The sequence below is a fragment of the Oryzias melastigma genome, linkage group LG9 (genome assembly GCF_002922805.2).
Source record: "Oryzias melastigma strain HK-1 linkage group LG9, ASM292280v2, whole genome shotgun sequence".
Taxonomy (NCBI): domain Eukaryota; kingdom Metazoa; phylum Chordata; class Actinopteri; order Beloniformes; family Adrianichthyidae; genus Oryzias; species Oryzias melastigma.
The window spans coordinates 30975395-31002179 of NC_050520.1; the positions used below are offsets into that span (position 1 = coordinate 30975395).

Below are 26785 nucleotides of genomic sequence, written 5' to 3' on the forward strand. Positions count from 1 at the left end.
TTATATGCTAGCTGTTTTGGCTAATTTAGGATTTTCTCAGCTACATGATGGCTCTATTGGCTAACCTAGGTTTTTTTTTTTTTTTAAGATTTTTATGCTAATTTGGCATTAAGCTAATATTTTAGTTGTCTATGAGCTTCAGGGTTTTCAGCTATTAGCTTCAGTGATTTCAGCTAGCATTTTTAGCGGCCAAATTCAGCTTACAGCATTCACACTAGCATTATCACAGGTAATGCTATCTATCTAGTTTATAATTATGTTAAAAAGTTACGATTTTAAAGTTTTACAATGTTAGGTTTAGAGTGTTCAATAAATGTTTATCCTGTACGTTCCGTGACCTAAGTTGAGTTTTAGATTTTCACCCCTTGTGCGATTGAGTTTGACACCTCTGATCTAAAGAAACCTAAATGTCTCTATTTGTGATTATGTGAATACTGTACTCTGGTATTTTCTTCTTAAATTTACGTTAATTTTTCAGTTTTTTTTTATCTCTGCATTTCTTTATCTCTAAAACGAGTTTAATATTTTTTTTTGTATTTCTTATAAACCAATGAAATAAACCAATAAATCAAATCAATGAATCAACTTTTAGGAGTATTTTCTTTACAAGGCGTAGCCTTTAAAACAACTGAGATATGTGTTAATCTCTTGAATTTTAACATTAAAAGCAAAAATTTATTTTAAATAAAAAAGGATTTTGTATTTTTACAGTAGTTGGTTGAAAGACGAACAATAAACGTTAGAACTCACATGTTTTTCTGAGTGTAGATGCTGCTGTTGGCTGCTAGCTTGTTGGCCTCCGACAGCTCAGCAATTCTCTGCTCCAGACTGTTCATCTTAGAGTCCATGGCATTTATGGTCTGAACAAAGTTTCACACAGTCATACCTCTTGTTTCAATCACAGACTTTATATTTGAAAAAATAAAGAAGACAAAGTCACAGGCTCTATTTTAGCTACATGTTAGGATTATGTGAAATCTGTGTCAGAATGATTGATGCAAAAATAAGACTGAAAGAGTGTCGCTTCCAAGCTGGTCACTTCTTACCGCCTTCTGTTCACTGATGATGCTGCACTTCTCCCGCACCTCCTCCTCATATTTGCTCTGACTGGACTCCAGCATCTCCTTATCTGCCATGTCCGCCTTCATCTGAGCCTCCAGCACCTGTTCAATGCCAGCCAGTGCACAAAACTGTAACCAGGATATTGCTTAGGGTTCAGACAATGCTGTGAAGACCACACACTGTGCAGCGTCCGGGCAAAGAGCTTCGAGAATGACAGACATTTTTCATGCATACTAATGCAATCCTGTTAAGCAGCTTTCACTTCAAAAACACATCATATGTACTTGGAAAGAGAACCTTTATCTTGTCTTCATAGAGTTTTTCCTTCTGTTTCAGATGAGTCTCCAACCGCTGTGCAGTGGCCTGAGTTTCACGTAGGTTCTCCTCCAGTTCCTTCAAAACAGACGGAAGAGGATCAAGGATGCCAACAAGGACAATAAAAACAGCAACCTTTTTAACCACAAGTGACAGTTTCTTACTCCTAACTCACCCAGAGTAAAGAAATGGGGAAAAGCTGGGTAATACACTGTAACAATAACTATAAATATACTGTACAAAGTACAGTTTGAGAGCCTGTTTTACCAATGAGTATTTATGTTATTTTCAATATGGGTCATGGGTCCCTGGGTAGAGTCTCACTTGTCCCAGCAGTGGGTGGACAAAGTCTCCATTACCATTCATTTTTTAAGGAATTTTTTGTTCTCAAATTCCAATTTTTTTAGTAATTTTCTAGAATATTCAGGATCTTCCTATTTTTCTATTTTCCATTTTGAAAAAAAATATAGCAATTAATTGTGATTAATTTTTTCTTGTTTGCGATTAATTACTTAATTTTTTTAATCGATTCCCACACCTAGCTTTACTCATTTTTTTAATTTTTAACTTATGTTTATATACGTCTTTAATTGTGTTTTACAACCTGTTGATGAAAGGTACTCTACAAATAAAGCGGTTGATTGATTGAAAGCTGTGAACTGGCATGGGCGGCAGGATTCTGTGGATCTCAGTGTCTTTTCCAAAAAGACCTTAACATAACAGCCAAGCTCAAAAATTACATGATAAAATAAAAAAATCAATTTCAGGAATTAAGTAAAACAGATTTTTTAAATTGGCACAATATTTTCCTTATTTATTATAACCAAATGCTAACTAAATACCTCTTATCTGTTTAAATAATCATCTATTTGTTTTTCTTCAAAGGCTGCATGAGCCTCATCCTCAAATCCAGGACTTTATTCCTGTTTAATTGGTTGTTACGCCACTGTGGGTTTTCATTCTTTTTGTTTCCGTGTTTGTGATGATTGAATGACAGAGTTGTAAACAGAACAGCCACTCCGATCATCTTTTGAGCTATTGTAAAAGCATTTCCAGAGTTTTTGTAATCATAAAAATGCTGTTCATCAGAAATTCACCTCTGAGTTGTGGGCGGGACCGTTGGTCTCGAGTAACCCGACACTGATATCACATCAGCCGTTTGTTTACGATCTCTCCTGCTAGCTTACAGCCCATCACAACCACAAGCTAACATTAGCAGTGCTGATTGTAGTTTGTACATAACAAGCTTCTTTCAAATGCGTTGGCTCCTGATTCACAACAACTTGAATAAATAAATATTTTCCGGAGTATAAGTCGCAGTTTTTTTCATAGTTTAGCCAGGGTGCGACTTATACTCAGGAGCAACTTATTTGTGTTTTTTTTTGCTTTTTTTTTAAAAAAAAGCTCAAATATTTGTCATTTACCCAGTAAACTCTGGTTGTTCTTTAGCGGTTGTTTCCTCTAACAACCACTAGAGGGAGCTGCATCCGAAGTATTTGCTACTGACAGCAGCAGAAGAAGAAGTGTCGTCCAAAACAAACGGAAGAGAATCTGATTATTTTCCTCTAAAACTTTGATTTTTTTTTACAGATCAAAAAATTAGTATTCTTATTTTTAATTATTTATTTTTTGTTACACTTGGCGGATTTATTCTGAAACGTCAGATTTTTCTCTTAAAAGTGCGACTTATATTTCAGAGCGACTTATATATGGTTTTCTTCTTGATTAGGCCTTTTTTTGGTCCTGCGACTTATACTCCAGTGTGACTTATACTCCGGAAAATACGGTACTCAAAAATACAATTTTAATCTTAGTTTTCTTTATATGTATCTTCCATTATGAGAAAACTTGATGGAGAACTTCATAAACATGATTTTAAATGTGTGTTGGTTTTGGCAGCTCGACATGATAGACTCAAGCCCCTCAATGATTATAATCACAGATTTGAACAAAAAACGTAACAAAAAGTAAAGTAATATCACATTTTTCTAAACAAAGCATTGATTTAAAATTAGCAGTTCACCATTGTAATCTTTAAGAGTAAAAAAAAAACTGAGATTCATAATGAAATCTTGCACTTCCTCTGCCAACATCACAATGAGCTATGTTTACTTCACACCTCCTCTGATTATTTTAGCTCTGCCTGTGAGAAGAAAAGGTAGGTTACCAGAATCTTATCTGACATCTGCTGAATCTGCTGGGCTTTGCTCTGGAGCTCATCTTTCAGTTTCGTCTCCCGGCGCTCCACGATCTCCAGCCTCTTCACTTGGTTTTCTAGAGTCTTCCTTCCATCCTGAGGAAGCCATGTTGAAACACAACTGTTTTTGCTTTTTAAAGTCAATTTCAACATTTCCACTTAGATCCACTTCAGTGTTGGAGCAGAAAGCTGCAAAAGGAGGAGGGGCAAAACTATGGGGAGAAAATAGACTCACTCCGGTTGGTGGGAGCATAATTCTTGATTTGTTCATAAATAAGGATTTGTGCATAACTTTGGATTTGTACGTGCATATTCTTGATTTGTAATTCATATAATTTGTTTTGTGCATAAGTAAGAAAAAAATACAATTTAAACATGCACAAGTTAAAATTACAACAGCTTGAAACTAATTGCACACAAAAATCTTTTAAAAAATACACACAAATCCCCTCTTACGCACACATGAAGCCTAAGTTACACACGGATTCCGTCGTGAGACAGTGATTCATCCATGAGTGATGCATTTAAGTGCTACTAGAATGCTGGGTCAGCCGTTAGCCATTTTAAACTTAAGATTGTGAATAATATCTGGTGAAACTTGACATTTTCCCGCTTTCTTAAACAGATATTCTCAATACTTTATATAAAAAAGTCTAAATAAATGTTATTAGAAACACTTATCACTTTAAAAATAAAAATATTTTCCAGAAAAGAGCGCTTTTGATCTGCAGCAGCTCCTTCGGGGCTCTCTACCGAGCGGGGATAGTTAGCGGTACTGGACTCTTCTAAACTCCCACGGATTATAGCCGGCCTGTAGTCGCTGCGTTTGCCGACCAGAACTCTGTGCATCTACTTTAGAAATGGCAGCTTCGAACTTTGGGCGGAGCAGGGCGCGGGCTGAGGGTTCTCCGGTCCAGTCCCCACGATGCCCCGCTACCTGCAGAGCATAGCAGGGAGACCAGAGGCAGAACACGGCGCCGCAAGGCCGTTCTAAACGTCCACAGAGCAGAGAGGCTTGATCAGACCACCAGCCCTACGATCTGCGGGAGTTTAGAAGGACATCATCGTGACAGGTGATCAGCGCTCAGGACAGAGCCCCCCAGTGTCTGCACTGTCCGGGGTGGGGCTGTAGAGACGAAGTGATCAGTTTTGGGAGATATATCTATTTTTAAAAGGGATAAGTATTTTAAAAACCTTTATTTAGACTTTTATATATTAATTATAGGTAATATGTGTTTAAGAAAGTGGGAAAATGTTATCCACAAATCAAGAGTTATGCACCCACAAATCCGAGTGAGTCTATTTTCTCTCCATACAAACACTTTTGTGGTCATCTTCATGACGTGCCCTTCGTCATTTTAACTCCCACAGCAACAAAAAGCCGACAAAAGATGCATTTGTTGACCAGAAAGTACAAGATTTGCATGACTGCACCGAGTATCTGTCGAGCTGTCATGCTGTGACAGAACAAATGTTCCTTAGCAAGTGCAAACACATGTCTTCAAGAGAGCATATGCGCTCTTCGTGCTTTAAACACAAGCCAGATTTTTCATGCAACACTTAAAATGGTCAAAAGTGATGCAGAGCTTCGTCCTCCTTCACTGCTCTGTTCTGTGCTGCCCTCACATAGCATGTCATGATACACAGAGTGACACAGAAAACAGACCATGAGGAAACAAACGCGTGGACGTGCGGGTACCTCCGTTTCCCGGAGACGACGGCGGAGACTGTCGCTGGAGTCTTCTTTGTTCTGCAGCCTCTCCAGGTCGCGCTCCAGGCGCTCTTTGGACACTTTCATAGATTGAAGCAGGTCTGTGGCCTCAGAATTCGCCTTTAATGACTGCAGAAGACAAGAGGAAGTTCTGAAATCTGATCTGCTGCAAATAAATCAAATCTTTTTTACATAAAATGTTCTTAACTTTTAAGACACACTCCACTTTAATAAAATGTCAGTTTTTATGAGTTACATAAAAGGTTGGATGTTATTGTAAATACGCTAACACGGCTAAAGTGTAGCAATGTCAAACTTTATTTTTTACTTGTTAGCCTACTAACGAGGTTAAGAGTTAGCGGAGTAACAGTAACATTTGTTTTAGTATCAGCCTGTTATTTTTTACGTGTTGCTAATAAGGTTGGGCATTATTGTACATACGTTAACACGGCTAACGTGTTGCGGTGTTGGACTGTGTTTTTCTATCAAGGTTGAGAGTTAGCGTAGTAACAGCAACGTTTGTTTTAGCGGTATCCGCTTGTTTTTTTAAGAGTTGCTAACAAGGTTAGGCATTATTGTGCATATGCTAACACTGCTAACATGTAGCCGTGTCCGACTGTGTTTTTGCTACGTCATACTATCAAGGTTAGCAGTTAGCGTAGTCACAGTAACTTTTGTTTTAGCCTTATCAGCCTGTTTTTTAAGAGTTGCTAGCGAGGTTGGGCATTATTTTACATACGCTAACGTGTTGTGGTGTTGGACTGTGTTTTTGCTACATGATACTATCAACGTTGGGAATTAGTAGTCAACCTTGCAAACAAGGTTGTGAATTACAGATAGTGAATATGCTAACGTGGCTAATGTGTAATGTGCCAAAAACGCATTGTAGAGATACGGTGAATGCAATTATTAACTAGAAAAGTTGCATTACCTGTGATAATGCTAGTGTGAATGTTTTTTGCTGAAACTAGTCGGTGAAGATACTGAAGCTGAAAATGGAGACGCAATTTACTTTAAATGCTGCAGGGATTTACTGGAAAAGCAAAAGCTATTTCCAAAATGTTACATTTGCTAAAAGACTTGAAATGTCCTTAAAGAACTTTGAAAGAGTGGTGAAGTTGACTAAACTTTCAGAAAAATTTGTAATAAAATTTATTTTTAAGATACAGGCAAAAAAAATAGTGTTTTAAATAAAAAATGAGTTAAACTCTAAATCAGCCCCAAAAATTCAGGAGATGCCAAATTAGCCAAAAAAGCTAGCTCGTCGCTTAAATACTAGCTAAACTCCAAAATATCCTCAAATTCCCCAATAAACTAAATTAGTCAAACATGTGACCATGTTGGTAAAATACAAGTTAAACTCTAAATTTACCTATAAAAACACCAGAAGATAACAAATTAGCCAAAATCGTTAGCATGCTGCTAAAATATTTGGTAATCTCTATTTTTTTTTAAAGTTACTATAAAAGATTAAAACATACCCCATGAATGTGTTTTAAGGATTGTTCCTAATCTTCTTTAAAGTTTGCCACTTGAAGACTTTCTCATTCATTTCATAATCACTATTATTATTAAAATAATGACAAGAATTTGATTTTCTTGTCTTGCTTATTAGGCCTTATAGTTCAGTGCGCCTTATATATGAAACAAGTTCAAAAATAGACCATTCCTTGATGGGCCGCCGTATTATCCCGTGCGCCCAATAGTGCAGAAAATACAGTATTGTTAACATCTCCTGGAAAAAAAAGCAACCAGCTTCACATAATGAAAAAAACCTCAGTATATTCCATAAAACAAGTATATAAAAATACCTTGGTTAGCTTCTCTTGAAGCTCCTGGATTTTTGATTGTTGCTCTCCATTGGCCTAAAAAAAAAAGTTATAATTACAAACACAGAAAGTGTGTTGAGGTAATTAACATATAAAAGGAGTTTTCTGAAAAAATGAATTTGGAACATTTAATCCAGCTTCATAACTTACCTTCTCCAGTTTGGCAATCATCTCCTCAACCTCTGCTTTGCCTTGCTCTTTAACCTTTCAAGATAAAAAACTCATTTAAATTCCCTCTACAAATGATTTAACACTTTAACACCAAACCTCTAGGGTTTATGTTCTTTGATTTACTGTAATTTTCAACCGTCAACGTGATCATCTTCATTCCAGTAGATTCTGAAGGAGAAAAGCTGCTCATTGTTTAAGCGTCGCCAACTAAAAACAAACATTTCCAAAGATAACCTTCTGCATCCTGTGCTGATAGTCTGTAGCCTTCCTCTTCAGTTCCTCATTGGCCTGTCGCGAATCCTTCAGTTCAGCCTCGTAGAGGTCGCTACGGCGACGGGCAGCAGACAGGTCCTCCTCCAGCTGTCGGATGGAGACTCGCATCTCTTCAATCTGAGCGTGATATTCCTGAACAAAAAGCATTTAAACGAGTGGTTAGGAGGATCAACAGTCTACCACGAAAAGGAGGATGATGGAGAAAATACCAACAGTACTCCAGGACATTCTTCCATCCATCCATCCATTGTTCCATCCATCCATCCATCCATCCATCCATCCATCCATCCATCCATCCATCCATCTATCTATCTATCTATCTATCTATCTATCTATCCATCCATCCATCCATCCACCCACCCACCCATCTATCCATCCATCATTCCATCCATCCATCCATCTATCTATCTATCCATCCATCCATCCATCCACCCACCCACCCATCTATCCATCCATCATTCCATCCATTGTTCCATCTATCCATCATTCCATCCATCATCCATCCATCCATCATTCCATCCATCCATCCATTGTTCCATCTATCCATCCATCCTCCATCCATCCTTTGTTCCATCCATCGTTCTATCCATCCATCTATTCTTCCATCCATCCTCCATCCATCCATCCATCCATCCATCCATCCATCCATCCATCCATCCTCTAAATCATGAAGCCAGAGCTGAAATGTACACATTTTGCGATGACAGTTCACACTTTTCTGATTGTATAGATCTGAGTTTTAGTGTTATTGTTCAATAAAAACTGATGCTTGATTCCTGCATGAGCAGGAGTTTGAGTGAGTTTGAGTTCTGCTGCAGTTGCAGTCAAATTGTCAGAATAAGCATTAGGTGTAAATATTAAACATCTTTGCCGGATGGTGGGCAGATAAAAGACAGAGATGAAGTCTGACTCCTGAATTTGCCGTCCAACCACCAAACAGAAAAACGTACCCTCTGCATGTTAATAAAGGCTTTTAAAGCGACTGCATGTGGGCACAGATCTTTAAATTGTTTCAATAAAGTATCTCCATTTGCAGTCTTAACTGTGTTAAAACACCTCCAGCAGGGGCTGTTGGGGATTCTCTGCTTCTTTCGGCTTCGTGTTTAATAAAGTTGTGACTTTGAACACGTTTACAGCTTTGACACGTCTCAGCACGGATCTCTTAATTGCCTCTAAAAAATGAGCCTATCCTCAATCCATATCTTTTGTTGATCCAACACTGCATGGCTTCTGCATAGAAAGGATAAACACTGCAGTCATATGACAGCGCGTGGGAGACAGTTGCTTTGTAAGATGAGATCCTGGATTTAGCCACTCTGACGATCCTGCTGAGAAGCACCAAAGGGAACACGCTGCAGTGTAATCGGCATGGCCACAAACCTTCTCATCAGTGTAAGGGTTTCCTTTCTGTTCATTTTATGTCTAAAGATGCCAACTGAAGAAACTGCAAAACAACAAAACAGCATATTTATGTTCTCTTTTTCCAACTAGACACTTAAAGACTTTTTATTTCTTCCACCAGGTGAGCACTGCTCCCCCTCTGAATAATTGAACTGAGGTAAACACTCAAGCAGACGCTGTGACAAAAACATTAAGGGGGAAGCAGACGGGATGACTCTACTAACAAGATTTTCCTCTTAACTTCTCAGAGCGGAGCCAAAAAATTAGGTTAATTTAGTATTTAGGAAGTTAAGTTGTGAATCAGTTCCTTCTGTAATACGAGAAAATGTATACATAGTGGATGCTATAAAGCAGGGGTGTCAAACTCAATCACACAAGGGACCAAAATCCTAAACACACCTTAGATCACGGGCCAATCATGATAAACATTTATTGAACACAAAAAAAACTACATTTTTAAAACTTATATAATCATAACTTTTTATCATATTTATGAACTAGATATATAGCATTACCTGCAATAATGCTAGTGTGAATGCTGTAAGCTGAATTTGGCAGCTAAAGATGCTAGAGCTGATAGCTGAAGATGCTGAAATTGATAGCTGAAAACGCTGAAGCTGATAACCAGCTAAAATATTAGCTAAACGCCTAATTACCCTAAAAACAAAAAAAAAAATTAGATTTTAAAAAACAGCATATAGCTGAAAAAATAGCTAAACTTCAAAATATTAAAAAATAAATAAATAAAGAGCCTAAATAGGCCAAAACAGCTACCATGTAGCTGAAATATTAGCTAAACTCCAACACAGACTAGAAATTTTTTTTTAAAAGAAATGCCTAAATTAGCCTAAACAGCTAGCGTGTAGCTATAAAATTAGCTAAGTTCCAAAATAGCCTAAGAAACTTATAAAGAAAAGCCTAAATTAACCAAAATAGCTAGCATGTAGCGGAAATATTAGCTAAACTCCAAAACAGACTAAAAAGCTAAAAGAAAAAAAAGTTAGTTTAGTTCATATTTAAGGAACACACTAAATACTTTTGCTAAATTGGCATCTATTGGGGATTTTAACAATTTTACCACCAATTTTTTAGAAATTTAGGTCAACGTCAGCGCTCTCTCATAGTAATTTAATGAAATTTCCAGGATTTTAGCAATTATAGCCTTTTGCAAATAGCTTTTGCTATTCAGCAATTAAAGTAAATTGCATCACCATTTTCAGCAAAAAGATTTAGCATCTTTAGCAACTACTTTTAGCAAAAAGATTTAGTATCTTTAGGGACTACTTTCAACAAAAAACACTATCGCAGGTAATGCAACTTTTCTGCTTGATGCATATTTAGCCAAAATAATAAACAAAACTTGGTTTCTGCAGAGCAGGATGATTCCTTTAGAAATTCATCTCTTAGTCGTGGGTGAGATTGCGTGGAGCAACCCCGCCCCCCTTCTCCTCCCTGTTGCTGAGAGCACAAAGCAGGGATCCTGTGGCCCATCCAGCGTATATTTGACATCATAAATATGATCTTTTTCAAACATCGTTTTTTCATGTGCTCCTGACTCACAACGGTTTGAATAAAAAAATACACAAAAATGCAATTTTGAGCTTAATTTTCTATTTATACATTCTCCACAAGAACACTAAAAAACACACAGAGTGCTTCTTCAAAAAAAGGTGTGACCTCCGCCATCTGTGACATAATTCCAAAGATCCTCTGGAAGAAGATGAATTTTAGCAGTTTGTTGTTATTTAGCTAAAACTTAAATTCCCCAAAACACCAGATGGGAGGTCAGAGCTTCTGTTTTAGAAAAAAAACTGTGAAAAGAGAAAAATAAAACATTTCCTCCTTAGTATAAAAAACAAAAATTGCATTAAGGCACGACACACACACACACACACACACACACTGACACAAGGAAATTGAACACAACAGGGATGATGTTCCCCCACATGGACAAGAGGACACAACAGAATCAGGAATTACAGCCGTCCACTCTAAATATGAATATTATTTACAGTCATATTGTCTGAGTGCTGTGACTATAGGAGATCTGGGTCCAATCCTCAGGGATTGATCTTAATCCAGATTGGGTCCTTAGGCAAAACCCTGGAACAACATGTCAGCTGGACGAGGAAGTGAAGATCTTCATGGACAGAACTTCCTCCAAAATCCTGATTCTTTCTCCTTCCAGTTCACCAAAGACTCTTTTAGCTAATTCTCCAATGTTTATTGACTGTGATCAATACATTCAATCATTGGTTTCTCAGAGTTCTTGATAAAATAATCAAAGCTAACATCAAAATGCTCTTTCATTGATTTACAATCCTTTCCAACTGCGGTCAAATGAGCCGCCGTTCACATTTCCGTGGTCACATCAAGAAGCTCCGTGGAGTCTGGTGGAGATTTTCCAGCGTTCTCAGTCCTGCTACCGTAAGTATTGGATGAAACTCACACCAAAAATCCAGTGATGCTGATTTGACCACAGAAATGTGAACGGCGGCTCATTTGACTGCAGTCAATGTGAAGATACCATCTTCTCTTCTCCAGAACCTGAACTAGACACTAGGAACAGATGAGGGTTTAGTGCATGTGCAGCAGAGCTGTTGATGGAAAGAAGATCATTCATTCAAACAGAGTCTGTCCAAGACAGTTTGATTGATTTAAGAGGAGAAATACTCAGAAATTGTTCTCTTTCATGAGAAAAATGCTGCAAATATATGTTAAAAAGTCAAAAAACAGAATTTTCATCAATAGGGGACTTTAGGTGGAAAACAAAAGTAAGACGCTGAACTACGTTTGCTTATAAGAAATAAATTAAATATTGACTTGGCAGCTTTTAAAATCGATTCAAGTATTGCCGAATGAAGTATCATATTTAATATTTAACTGAATCGATATTTTCTTACACCCCACAGTCATTACTATAGTGGGCTATTTAGAATCTCCAATTAACCTATGAAAGGTATTTAATGAAGAAGGAAACATCCGCACTCACTAAGAGAGAGTAGAAAGACCACACAGACAGGAGCCTCACTCTAATTTAGACTGGGATCTTGGTCTGAGGTCACAGTGCTAAATAACTCGCCTCCATAAAGCCGTCAGCATCTGGACAAAGCATTTCAAACACAGGTAGTTGAATCAGATCATATTTTTAGCGTTCATTTAAAATAATTTGTATTGCTTTTAGCTGTCAAACTGTCCTCTTTTTTCATTTTAACGTACCATAGAATAGCATCATCTAGCCTCCAAAACTGAAGATGCTAGTGCTGATAGCTAAAAATGCTGAAGCTGATAGCTGAAAACACTGAAGCTGATAGTTGAAAACGTTGAAGCTGATAGCTGAATATACTGAAGCTGATAGCCAGATAAAATATCATCTAAATGCTAAATTAGTCTATAAAAAAAGAAAGAAAAAACGTAGGTTAGCCAAAACAGCTAGCATGTTAGCTGAAATATTAGCTTAACTCCAAAACAGCATAAAAAAACTTAAAAAGAAAAGCCTAAATTAGCCAAAACAGTTAGCATGTAGCTGAAATATTAGCTAAACTCTAGAATAGCCTAAAGAATCTTAGTAAATGCCAAAACAGCCCAAAAAACTGGGAGAATGCCAATTTTTTTAACTTTAAAACTGTAACTTTTTAACATAATTATGAATGATAAAAAATCAGGAATATTACTCCAGAATAAATGCATTTAAACACTATCTAATTTTCAGTGTTTGACTCACTATAAAATATATTTTGTCAAAATTATACAATTAAAAAATAAAAGCAAGATAACAAATGATCTGGAAGGCCGGATATAATTACCCGGAGGGCCGGATCCGGCCCCCGGGCCTCGACTTTGACACGTGTTCCCTATGGTAAATGAATTCAACTTCTCAAGTTTCCCAGCATCCGTCTGAACTCTCAGAATAACAAGAGAAGCAGCCAGACTTATATAATGTGTCCTCTGGGTATCGGCAGAAGAAGCCTCTTCTGAAGGTTTCTGTTCAGCTCTCTGCTCTCACTACAGTTAAAGCATCATCTCTCATCAGAAATTCTTCTAATTACTGATGCGTTTTCCCTTAAAAAATGAAAATAAAATAAAACTATTTGTGACATCAGACGGAAACTAAAGTTTCAAAGCGTTCAGAGTCACGAGGAGCACCTGGAGGAAACCTGAGACCCGGATCGATGTTTGAACGTAGGCGGTACATGATGGTCAAACAGAGCAGGCAAAGGCCCCAGCATCTCATCACAACAGCCTGCCCACTGCAACAATTCTCTCCTCACTCTAGGTAAATGGCTCTTATCGCCATGGCAACCACTGCACAATGTGTTAGATAGCTGGTAACCAGCACTTGCGTAGGCTTACAAAAGCAGGTTGCTTTTCTGATACCCTGACAACAAGGTTTTTGGGGGTTTTTTATGCTCGTCATCCACAAAACTACCAAATTTGTGTTTGATACTCACCGATGAGCTCATGCTCTCCCAAAGAAATCCTGTTTGACTTTAGTAATTAAAGGTGTTAAAGGTGGGTGTGCGCTTCCAGGCTCTCATTTTACTGAGATCCACGGAGTTGACCCAGAATGCATCAGTAATGATCTCAGCATACAGCGAACAACAACCCCAGAATGAGACTGAGGCTCTTTTCTGCAAATACACCATAGGAGAGCTGGATTTATGCACACAATGTGATGATGATAAACATTTATGTTGAGAAGATTTTGCACAACAAAGCATTTCTATATTAAATGATTGCACCCTGCAGAGTGGGGGGGTCCAACACTATGTGTTTGTGTAATTAACATCCCATTTGCTCCTGACCTGCTTCTTCTGAAGGCATTTGGGAAATAATCCACCTTTTCAGGTGTTTCTTTGGACATTTCTGCTTTTAAAACTCCAGTTTAGCACTTTGGATTGAAACATTCTGTTGGTTTTTTATTTATGTTGTAGAAAGAGCTTGAAAAATGAAAAGTAGTGCAGAGATTTGCCCTTTTGTAGCACATCTCCTGTTTATAAAACTGTAACCATTAATCAACTTCATTGAATAATCGATTTATCTTCTAATGATCCAGAAAAATTGACCTCTCTGAGGCAAGTTGGTAAACTATTATGGGGTCAAATCAGTATCTGCTTAAAGGGATCAAAAATTGTAAATTTGAAAAAGAAAAAATAAATAAATTTGAAAGCAGTTTTAAACTTAAAAAAATACATATTGAAAACTTGAAGGAATTATTGAAAATTAGAAGAAAAAAAATAAAATTGAACATTTGAAAAAATAATGAAAACCTAAAAAAAATTACAGAAAATTAAAAAAAAAGTAAGTTTGAAACTTGGTAAAGAAAAAACCTAAAACTGTTACCAATCAAAAAATAATGTTAATTTGTTCTTTCAACTTTTTTTTCTTCAACTTTAAGTTTTTCATTTTTGTCTTTCAGTTCTCTGTTTTTTAGATTCAATTCAGAATTTTGAGTTTTCGCTGCTGATCCTAATTGTACATGGGGGCGGGGCTTTGAGCTCGTTGTCTGAGACATGTTTCTACCCATTTTCTACTCTTTTCTCAGACACACAAGAATATTTTTCCCACATTTACTTCTCATTTTTTTCTCACTGTTCAAACTTTCATAGAAAATGAGCTCAAAGCTCCGCCTCCATGTAGCTCAGCAGTGAAAACTCGAAAACAGAGAACTGAAAGCAAAGAGGGAGAAATGAAAAAAGGAAAGTTGAAAGTATAAATAAACATTTTTTAAATGGTAACAGTTCTAGTTTTTTATTATTTTTTTAAGTTGCAAATTTACATTTTTTATTTCAAATTTTTTTTATTATTTATATTATTTTTCAAATGTTCAATAATTCCTTAAAGTTTTCTATACGTATTTTCAAGTTTAAAACTGTTTTCAAATTTTCTTTTCAAATTTTCAATCCCTGTTTTTCACATTTTCAATCAGTTTTTTCGTTCATCTAGAGCAGATCCTGATTTGAACCCATAATCTATAACATTGTTTCTAAATGAACTGAATTGATTACATTGATATATGTATAATTTTTATTGAGGTATGTTAGGTTTATTTTATTATGATGTAAAAACGACCATCAAAGTGGACACACAAGTGATGGCATAAAATCTGACCAACCATCATTCAGTACCAGGTGTTTATCTCTGAGACGCACAGCAGGAATTTTTGGCTCAAGATTTCCTGGATCGGTTTTAGGTCGGTGAAGCGGATCGTTCAATATCTACTATGACTTGTATCAACACCCCTAAATACGTATAATGTTTTGGAGGAGTAGAGTTCATCTCTGATCCATGTCCGGACTCACCTGCTCCTTGATCTCCTGAAGTTTGTTGCTTTGCTCCCGGATGTCGTGCAGGAGCTGCAGCGCTTTGTCGTCCTCCTGTGACACCTCCATGCGTGCCTGCTCCAAGCTGCGCTTTAGACTCTAAAAAAACAAAAACACGAGTGCATATGCATTCATTCAGGTGACCGGATAATTAAAACAGCTCAAGGCTGTGAAGTAGCAGCAACAGATGCGTTCATTCCAACAACTCACACTGCATTCTGTGATGTAAGTGGCCAGGTCTTGTTCCAGGATGGTCCTCTGAGTCTCTGAAGCCTTCAGCTCGATGTCTTTCTGCTGGAGCACTGACTCGAGGTCGGACATCTTCCTCTGGACCAGCGAGATCTCTTGCTCAACCTGGAAAAACAAGAACACAGCTTCCATCCAGCCATCCATAACAACCATGAGGATATTTAACATCACAACTCTAATAACTAATTACAGTCAGCTCTTCTAAAGTTAACATTAGATGGGAACCAAACCCTAAATCAACGTTTTTGGGATGTTGACCTCTATAAAAGGGGGTTTAATAGTGCTGACACAGTTTTGACTAAAATAAACTAGTTTGATTCTACAAATAATGTTCTAAAACATGTGTCAAAGTCAAGGCCCGGGGGCCGGATCCGGCCCTCCAGGTATTTATATCCGGCCCTCCAGATCATTTTATTTTATTGTTATTAATGGTTCGATGTTTTCTTCTAAATTGTATCATTTTGACAAAATATATTTTTATGGAGAGTAAATTATTGAAAGTTATTTAAGGTTTAAGTTGATTTATTCTGGAATAATATTTCTGCCTTTTTATTATTCATAATTATGTTAAAAAGTTACAGTTTCAAAAATTAGCATTATGCTAGCTTTTTGGACTATTTTGGCATTTACAAAGATATTTTAGGTTATTTTGGAGTTTAGCTATTACTTACATGTTAGCTGTTTTGGCTAATTTAGGCTCTTTTTTTAGTTTTTTAGGCTGTTTTGGAGTTTAGCTAATATTTCAGCTAACATGCTAGCTGTTTTGGTTAATTTAGGCTCTTTATTTAGTTTTTTAGGCTATTTTGGAGTTAAGCTAATATTTCAGCTAACATGCTAGCTGTTTTGGCTAATTTAGGCTTTTTTCCAGCTTCCAAAAAACATATCTGTGGTTTTATTTTGAAAATCTTCTTTTTGAAAGACTGCAGAAGCTTCCCTTTGTCTTCCCTGTTGCATTATGATGATGTGATTTAAATGCATGAATCGTCTGCGAGTTTAAGAGGTCTTGACACTGATTACCACAGAGCTCCGAGGTTCATCACAGGTCTCAGAGCTCTGACCCAACACTGTGGGCTTTGTGCTTGTGTTAGCTCAGCAACCCTTCAGACTCAAGCACCAGTCTTTGTTCATTTTTAAATGTATATGTCTGCAGTATTCACTCTCAGGGGCTGTTATTACTGTCTCTCTCAGAAGTTCACTCCAGTCATGAACAAAACCTTTTGAGTTTGCAGCTTGCATGAAACTTTTAGAAGAAAAGTTTTCTGCAAAAAATAGTAATAATATTAGTTTTTTCCATTGTCAGTATATAAATAGAGCAAGAATAATTGTTTTATTAAATAAAATGTTCTATGCTTTATGTCAGGGGTCCCCAAACTACGGCCCGAGGGCCGGATCCGGCCCTCCTCCAAATTTGGCCTGGCCCCCCGAGCTGTTTTGGCTAAATTAGACATTTTTTCCGTTTTGTTAGCCTAATTTGGCATTTAACTATTATTTCAGGTAAGTGCTCGATTTTTCAGCTAATTTAAGCTTTCTTCTTTTTTAGGCTAATTTGGAGTTTAGCTAATATTTTAGCTTTATGCTAGCTGTTTTGGTTAAATTTGACATTTTTTAGGAAAATTTGGCATTTAGCTAATATTTCAACTACAGTAAATGCTAGCTTTTTTTAGCTAATTTAGACTTTCTTCAATTATTTAGGCTAATTTCATATTAATCTAATATTTCAGCTAAATGCTAGCTGTTTTGGCTAATTTAGGTTTTGTTTTTATTTGTTTCAGCTAATTTGTCACTTCGCTAATATTTTAGCTTGTTATCAGCTTTAGCGTTTTCAATTATCAGCTTCTGTGTTTTTAGCTATTAATTTAAGCATATTCAGCTATTAATCTGTTGCAGGTAATGCTATATATCATCTAATTTTTATAATGTTTTAGCATTATTTTTTCTTTGAGGATTATACAAATGAATTATTTAAAATCTGGCTTTGTGTGGCTTTCTGGAAAACCATAACTCTTTATGTTTAGGCTGTGATTGTTACACTTTTTCCGTTAGCCACATCAGAGAAGAAAACAGTTATGTGGCTCTCACAAGTAAAAGTTTGAGCTTTATGTGATCAGTGACCTTTATTGAATGTTTTACTGTTTAAAATGGCTGAAAAAGTGTCCAATTCTTCTTCTTCTTCAAAAAAAAAGCTGTGATGAGTTGATAGGTGTGTGTCCTCTTGTTTACCTAAAGTAACACCTACTCCTGAGCTTGATTCCAAAAGCAGCTTCAGAAAGGTATAAAAGTATTTACTGATGAAATAACTAATCATGTTGAGTTCCTGGAGGTCACTGTTACACCACAGGGTTCAAACAGCAATAAAGGGCAGGAAAACAGCATCGCTGCTGTCACAGTTCCCCACAGAATCCCAACAGCACTGCTGACTATGACAGAGTTAACACTCAAGTGAAGAAATATGCTGACAAAAACACATCACCACAATGTGGGGAAATTGGCTACACACTGGACCCAAGTCTTGTTAGTAATCACTAGCAGGGGTGTCAAACTCAAGGGGATGAACAGGATAAACATTTACTGAACACACTAAAACTACATTTTTAAAACTTTAAAACTGTAACTTTTTAACATAATTATGAACTAGATATATAACATTACCTGCTATAATGCTAGTGTGAATGCTGTAAGCTGAATTTGGCCGCTGAAGATCCTAGTGCCGATAGCTGAAGATACTGAAATTGATAGCTAAAAATGCTGAAGCTAAAAATGGTGAAGTTGATAGCCAGCTAAAATATTAGCTAAATGCCAAACCAGCATAAAAAACTAAAAAAAACAAAAAAACTTAGGTTAGCTCAAACTGTTATCATGTATCTGAAAAAATAGCTAAACTTCAAAACAGCCTAAAAAACTGAAAAAAAGCCTAATTTAGCCTAAACAGATGAAATATTAGCTATAATATTAACTCCAAAATAGTCTAAAAAACAAGCCAAAAAAAATGTCAGGAGCAACTGCAAAAAAAGATCATAGATGTGACATAAAAGCTCTTATTCTCCTCATTTTCATAGTGCAACAAATAGATCCATGAGCAACTTTATTTTCTTCATCCAAGCTGGCATCTAGCTCAAAACTGTCATATTGCTCACCATCTTTGTTGCATCGGTTACGTTTAGTTGGGAGTGTGAGGGGCTGTAAGCTCGAGTATATATAAATGGATGATGGGAAATGTGAGCAGGCTCTCCAGTATCAACAGTCCAGCTCAGAGGTGAATTTCTAATAAACTCCTCCAGCTCTGCAGAAAATGTGTTTTGGAATAATCCCATAAAAAGACCTCTTCATCAAAAGCTGACCGTAGTGGCACTTAAAGGAGTTATAGCGAGTTTAGATGCATTTACCAAACTTTAAATTGTTGAACTTCTGTTAAAATAAAAAAGGAAATGCATGCTTGCAAAGTTCAAGCACCCATCTCCCATATTTTTGATGTGTTGTTATCATCATAAAAGCTGTAAAAGCTTTCACTTCTATGGTGAAAAGGTTCTTACCACAGAGAAGAGATCATCTCTATAAAATTGTTGCTCCAGCAGATAGAGAAACCACACATGAAATGATCAATAAATGATCAACTGTTCAGCTGAAGTGCACCATATATATATATATATATATATAAACCTGGCCAGCAAGGCCGAGTGGGCCCCATATGGTTCAAAAGTGGGCAGAAAATATGGGTCCTAATTAGGTTTCTGTGGTGGCCCAATTAGTGTTTGCCCCAGTAAACACAGGTGGGGCCAATAATGAAACCCAATCGGGGGCCACATTTTCTGCCCACTTTTAAACCATATGGGGCCCACTTGGCTTTGCTGGCTGGGTATGTATATATAAATATAAATGTGTATATATATATATATATATGCTGTTTGATTTGCTTTTGTAAGGAGACAAAGTGCTACCATCAGAGGAAAAATACCTGTGACATTTGTTCAGAAATTCCAGGCTGCTTTGTTCTTTAGAAGAGGTTGGACTCGTCCGTTGAAGATGTTGAATCTGATCTGCAAGGAGAGGAGAGAGATGTTTGATGGAGAGAAAAGAAACTGCTCAGCCTCTCTTGCAAACGCTCGACTGACTCAGAGCTCTTACATAAAAACACTTATCTTTTAAATAGCTCACCGATCTGCATTTGAAACTCTCATATCTGGTTTATCTTGGATGATTCAACCAAAAAGACCAAATCTTGAAGAGAATAAATCGACAGTCTTCCAGAGAAATCACATTCAGATGTTAAAAAGAGCCACCACATCCTCTGATTTATCAGGTGTCGTGCTCTGACCGCTCACATAACCCTTTGGTACATCAGCAGAAGCTATCAATAGCCTGCTCACGCTCACACAACAGCCTTTTTTACCACCCCTGGATATATTTGGCAGCTTTTGTGATCACGTAGCGGGCCTGAGAATGAGCGACAGAGAGAACGTCTATTAAAAGCACGACCTCACCTCCCACTCCTTACTCCATCCTCAACTTGGGCTCAACTGTGCTTTTACTGTGCATGAAAAATGCAGTGCTGCTTGTCCACTGCCATTTTGGACGGTTCCACTGTACTCTGTCTGTGAAAGTTCAAGGAACGCTGTCCTGTTGAGACTGAGAAAGCCTGTGAGGGTTATAGGATTAGCTCTGCTGTTTCTTCTTGGTGTGACTGATGCAATTAGTTGTTTTCAAGAGTCATTTGCCGGGCGCCAGAGCTGATGTGTTCAGCAACACAGCCGTCCACGCTGAATGTGCTCAAGCCACATCACTACACAGCCTGGAGCTCAACTTTCATTAGCATGACATGACGGCGGAGCAGGTGGCTTGTAACGATGCAGGAGCCAAGTGAGCTTTCTCCTGCTTATCTGCAACCTGTAGGAGGCTCAGATCACTGCTGCCTCATTTTGTCTGTCAGCGGCCTCACAGGTGACCGAAGCTTTTTGATTTCTGCAGGTGTGAAGAAGCTCTGCATCATATCTGCTGCTAATGGACGTCTAGATGTCTTCAAACGGAGAAAAGTTGTGAGATCCTGTGTGGCGTACTTCTTAAAAATTAGCAAAATAGTATCAGCATTGACTCTTATGGGTGTATCTTTCAGATGAGATTTCTACGGTGGCCCTGAAGTCCAAATCAAACCAACAATGTATTAAAACTCAAACTTTTAGCGATTTCAACAATCTTGAAATCAAAACGTTTAGCTCGTTCAGGACATTACTGCTTGTATTTTTGGTATTCATGAACTTTATAGTTTTTAAAATATTAAACAAAATATACCCCAATGGAAATGAAAATTTTGAGTTAAATTAGCAACAAGACTTTTTATATATTCATGGGCTGTGTTTTTATTTTTAATAGTAATTTTTTTAAAAATTGGAGTTTAGCTTCTATCTTCGCAACATGCAAACATTTTTGACTAATTCAGCTTACTGAGGAATTTAAGGATATTTTGAAGTTTAGCTAATATTTCAGCAATGTGCCACCTTTTTGGCTAACTTGGCATCTACTGAAGTTTTTATGCTAATTTGGAGTTTGACTTCTATTTAAATAGAAGCTAAACGTTTTTGACTGTTTAGTTTACTGAGGATTTTTGTGGCTATTTTGGAGTTTAGCTAGTATTTAAGCTACACACTAAATAATTTTGCTAAATTGGCATTCTGGATTTTTAAGCAATTTTACCACAAAATTTTTAGAAATGTAGGTAAACCTCAGCGCTCTTTCATAGTTATTTAATTAAATTTCCAGTCTTTTAGCAAATTCAACATTTTGCAGATAGCTTTTGCATTTTCAGCAAATCCCTTCAGTCATTAAAGTAAATTGCGTCGCCATTTTCAGAAAAAAGCTTCAGCCTCTTCAGCGACTACTTTCAGCAAAAGTATTCACTCTAGCATTATCACAGGTAATGCAGCTTTTCTAGTTTAATCTTGTTTTGATACCAGGAACTAATGAAGGACAGAGGCTGCACAAGTCATTAAGAGTTTAATAAACTATTACTTAATTGTCTTTATTTTTAGTTAGTTTAAAGCTAATGATGGTTAATATGTGTGCCTTACATTGAGTTTGCTACAAAATGTGTCTTTTGAACGTGTTGAAATTTAAATTATTTGCTCTTAAATTCCCTTTTCAAAGCTTCAGAATCCACTGGAATTGCATTAATATTTTAGTTCAAAGAGCGTGTCTTATTTTGCTGTCGCTGGAAATTTCTCCGGTGTTAAAGGGTTAAAAAAAAAAGCAAGACCCCAAACATGAACCCAAAACAAACTTTCAAAAACTGATTGAACGTTTTAGAAAACAAAAGTAAGTTCCAGAAATCAAAATGAAATGTAAAAATATGAAACGTAGCAAGAAATCATAAAAAATCACTGACTGGATGATCATATCCAGTCTTGTCTCATGACCTTTGGTTGAATATATGAACAAACACCATCATCCAATCAGTCATGTCCCAAAGAATCTACCTTTTTCAGTTTCCATGAAAAAAAATGTTTTTAGAGAACTAAAGTCATTTCCAAATCAAAAGTAACAATGAAACAAAAGAAGGTAGGTACTATGAGACTTCAATGACTGAATGATGATGTTTGTTTGCCATTTCAACCAAAAGTTATTTATTATAGGTTATTGTTGCAATTGAAAAATAACTTTTAATTTTTATTTCATTTATTTATTTGGGACAGTGCACATGAAATTCATACAGTGGCTATTTTTTACGTTTTCCACTGACAGATGTTAAGAATAATACAAATGACATAACAGCACGGATCGTATTAAGGAGGAGAGGCATATTCAAATTCAACTGAATGTTAAGGACATCCGCCAACTTCCTGTTGTCGTACAGTAACCTGAGCGATCGTTGTTTGTTTCTCTATAGAAGTCTTTGGGATTTTGGCTTCTTGAAACCAGCAGGTCCTTCCTGTTTGGATCACGAGAAGGGAGTGGTCGAATGGATCTGCTCCGCGGTAATCTTACAACGTTTGATATATTTAAGATGTATTTGAAAAAACTCAAACTTTAAAAATCATACATCATCAACCAATGCTTACCTTTTCTGTTTTTTTATTGCTTAATTTTGTTAACATTTCATTTTGATCTGTGGAAATTTCTACTTTTGTTTTCCAAAATGTTTCTGGAATTTTGTTTTGATTTCAAAAATGTGTCTGTAGTTTTTTTTTCTTTTTATTATTTGCTTTTCTTTTTAAATATGTATTTGCATTGAGTGACTTGTTAGTGTGATTTGCACTTCAGGGCCACCGTAGATGTGAGAGGGGAAACAGAACTGGGTGTTTTGAAAGAAACTACTCTTCGTATCTCATTCTAAGCTTCAGCACTGATCCTTACATAAATATTTCTAAGCAAAGTTAACATCCTCAAGCTTAATAGTTCAGAAACAGAGTGAGGAGTAGTTTGGTTTCATAACATCTGCAGTTACATGTTCCACTAACAATGCCAAACAACAGCAACATCATTCACAGAACACCACGCAGCCTTCCACTCTTTCTGTGGGTTGAGTAATATGTGTTGCTCTGTGAGTCAGAGTTGTTGAAGAGGAGGAGAATGGAGAAAGGTTGCATCCTAGTCATGGTGCTGCTCCACATTCAGTCTGGGTGACCATGGAGCGCCGCCACTGTATGGACCGTAGGCAGCACTGAATCATGCTCTAGTGGCACAAATACCTCTCCAAAAAACGAGCTTTCTGTCCGTCCTTCCTCTCTGTTTTGATCTCTCAGACCCTGCTCTCCTCATATAGTACTGAGAGACAGTTTCTGCTCATTGTCATGACAACAACACATTTGCAATGCACAGTCATGCAGGAAAGATTGTGCTGCAGACAGCAGTTCTCTGGTTAGAAGGACCCTCCCGCTCAACATCCATGAATTCACAGTTTAGAGAGTTTCACTTCTTGATTGTTTGAATTTAACCATAAGATGCACCTTTTTGTGATGAAATCCACAGTAAAAATTGACTTTCCAAACAGAGAGTTACAGACAATTAAAGCCACAGTTACACGTCCATTGGAAATGCTGTTCCTGCGCTCTCCAGTGACACGGCTGTAACGAGGTGGCTCTGCAAACACTTCACAGGTAACTTCAGAGACGAGGACCGCACTTGAGCAGACTTATTCATCGGAGATAAGTGAACAGCACAGTCTGTGATCGCGCGTTGAGCTCGGGGAAAGCACTCCAGAAACACGGCCCACCATTGTCTCCCAAACCCCAAAGACAACTGGAGGCTTGTGACGACGCTGTTTGGGAAAAAGCACACGTTCAGATTTGGAGCGCCGAAGCGCTCCTCTCATCTCATCGGTTTACCTTGAGCAGGAAACCATTCTCTCAGGTGTTTCCTGCTTTACCTTTGAACACCGGTGTGGTCTGACATTTAGAGGCAGCTGTATAAATGGTTAAATCGGGATCAGCTTAAAGTGAATGAAAAACAAGTTTGAAAACTGGAAAAACAGGCATTGTTCATTTGAAAAAAAAGAAGAAAATTTAAAAGCAGTTTTAGACTCGAAAATAAATATTGTAAACTTGAAGGAATTATAGAAAATGTAAAAAAATTACATAAAATTAAGCATTAAAACAGTATATGGTGAAAACTTGAAAGAGATATAAAAAAACATGAAAAAAAAATTCAGTGAGACTAAAAAAAGAGAGAAAAGTGTGAAAATATTCAAAAGTGTAGAAATTGTTAAGTCCCCTGTCACCCCAATATCCATGTAAAATTAGAATCAGCTCAACAGCGAAAACTCAAAAGCTCTGAATTGAAGCTAAAAACTGAGAACTGAAAATGAAGATTCAGAAAAGCAAAAAAAAGTTGTTGAAAATTCAAAACAGCAGCTGTTACATTATTTGTCAATGTCTAATTTTACTTTTATAGTCCTTTAATTAAAGTTTTCTGTATTTTTTTCTTAAATTTTCAACATTATTCCGATTTTCAAATTTTATTTCAAGTTTTCAATTTTCTTTTCAAATTTTCAGATTTTTTTTATTTACAATATATTGACAAAATTTTCCCGTTTTATTTCAGTTTTTTTTCAAATTTTCGATTTTTTTTTCAGATGTAGAATAAATTTTTTGAATTTCAAGTTTTATTTCAAGTTTTCCTTTTTTTTCAAATTTTCAATTTTTTTTCCAAATATACAATATATTTTTCAAATTTTCACGTTTTGTTTCAGGTTTTTTTTTATTTTCGATTTTTATTTTCAAATGTAGAATATATTTTTTGAATTTACAAGTTTTATTTCAAGTTTTCCATTTTTTTCAAATTTTCGATTTTTTTCCAAATATATAATATATTTTTCAAATTTTCAAGCTTTATTTCGTTTTAATTTTTTTAGATTTTTTAAAATTCACAATATATTGTTCAAATTTTCAAGTTTTATTTCAAGTTTTAATTTTTTTCTCGATTTTTTTAATTCACAATATATTGTTCAAATTTTCTCAAATTTTCAAGTTTTATTTCAAGTTTTCAATTTTTCTTTATTTTCGATTTTTTTTAATTTACAATATATCGTTTAAATTTTCAAGTTTTTTTTTCCCAAGTTTTCATTTTGTTTTCAGTTTTTTAAAATTCACAATATACTGTTCAAATTTTTCAAATTTTCAAGTTTTATTTCATGTTTTCAATTTTTTTTCCAAATTTTCTTTTTTTATTTGCAATGTCTTGTTTTCAACAAAACACACATAAAAATAAAAATAACATTTCTGTTTTTATAAATTTCAATCTGTTTTTTTCATTGACTTTAAGCTGGTCATCATTTGACCCCATGCAGCTGCACACAACGTTTAACTCCAGAATACAACAGATAAACATCCAGTCCGTTATAATCTGTCTATATTCATGCTGTTGTTTCCAGTTCTTCATGAAAACCCTTTGAGGAGATCCTGAATGAGTCCAGTCAGAGCTGAAATGTCACATCTAGCTGAACACAAACCAGAAAGAAACAGATCGCTTCCTTCCTTCACCTCTCCTCTACCCTTGACAAAACCTGCTGTTACCATAGAGATACTTTCCTCCAACCACAGTCTTCATCTTGCTATACTTTTTCTTCCTGACTTTGTGATCTCAGCACTTCTACTGCAGCAATTTCTGCCCACAACTTCTCTGATGGGAACGTTAAAGGTGACATTGTCCACATCCATGAACTTTACCTCAAAACTTCCTCCATCATTTATGCAGAGGAGTGGTTTCTGTACATGACAATCTCCAAATCCTGGGGAGTTGAAAGATGATTTAAGGGGTTGAAAACCATCTGTATGAGTGTGTGCTTCAGTGAGCACAGCAACAAGGAGGGACGAGCAAACAGACACACGGCATCTCAGCGTCGTGACCAGGAAGAGTGCTCAGCCCCAACAGGGGAGATCCAGCTGCTGCGTTGGCTTGATGCTACTTTACTTACTGCATGCACTCTGTTAATCCTCACTGTAGTGTCAGTCAATGTATTATTAGTCCCAGCATGCTCATGGAGGAAAATAAAAACTGTGGCAGTGCAGAGCTGCTCCCTGACAGGATGCTCAGTAAAATAGTGCAACACTTACCCCGAGACTGCTATAGCTGTCAGGTTTTTTCTCTGTGAAGCCCCTTAGAAGCGGCACCTATTCGTCCAGCAGGATCGTTCATGTGGGGTCTCCCTCAGAAGCCTCCTGCCCAAATGAGAGCCTCGCTGCTTCATCAGAATCGGGGATGTCATCCTCGCTGGGGAGAAAGTAAAGCCAACAGGAGAGAGAGCTGCGCTGTGGCGGGGTGGAAAGCTGTGCGGCGACCGGAGTGAGCGGAGACGACTGCTTCTGAGGAACGAGGGAGGGAGAGAAGGACTACACAGAGCTGAAGGATTGCAGCAGTGATCACATGCTCTCACGTCTTCATCGTTAGCTTGATGATACAGACCCTAAATCTTTTCCCTTCATAGTGTCTGACAAGAGTTAGGATATGTGTGCATCTACATGGCATTATTTCACTTCACCTCTGTTCTGCAGGCATGATGACATATGGAAGTTCATGTCTGGAAGTTGAAGGACGAGTCACGCACACATAAAAACATAACATCCCAGCAAACTTTTGATACATACATGTATGTATGTGGAGCCAAAACCATTCTGGAACCTTACATAATGGATTACACACACCAATGCTGCCTCATCTGGCAAAAGGTGTTTCCTCAGAGCATGGATTAAAGATCCACTCCAATAACAATCATGTTTTTGGTTTTATTTGCATGTATTTGGGATATTTTCCCAATGGTGGAGGACATTTA

The 26785-nt window shown here is 36.8% G+C and overlaps 1 protein-coding gene across 6 annotated transcripts in view; it reads right to left on the minus strand.

Annotated features, from left to right (window-relative positions):
* The window catches only part of LOC112148858 (citron Rho-interacting kinase), a 64033-nt gene extending 37476 nt beyond the window's left edge, over positions 1-26557 (minus strand). For 2 of the 6 annotated variants that reach the window (XM_024276248.2, XM_024276246.2), the window contains exons 1-12: positions 26070-26554; positions 19484-19565; positions 15493-15636; positions 15262-15381; positions 7520-7690; positions 7265-7318; positions 7097-7150; positions 5274-5414; positions 3545-3670; positions 1360-1455; positions 1047-1163; positions 751-860 (exon numbers count right to left, since the gene is read on the minus strand). In XM_024276248.2, the coding sequence (XP_024132016.1) occupies positions 751-860; positions 1047-1163; positions 1360-1455; positions 3545-3670; positions 5274-5414; positions 7097-7150; positions 7265-7318; positions 7520-7690; positions 15262-15381; positions 15493-15636; positions 19484-19492 (1142 nt within the window). In that variant the 5' untranslated portion in view covers positions 19493-19565; positions 26070-26554. Of the gene's footprint in view, positions 1-750; positions 861-1046; positions 1164-1359; positions 1456-3544; positions 3671-5273; positions 5415-7096; positions 7151-7264; positions 7319-7519; positions 7691-15261; positions 15382-15492; positions 15637-19483; positions 19566-26069 lie in introns of all 6 variants that reach the window. The other 4 variants (XM_024276243.2, XM_024276242.2, XM_024276244.2 and 1 more) reach the window with 4 other exon arrangements.
* Between the last annotated feature and the right edge of the window lie 228 nt (positions 26558-26785).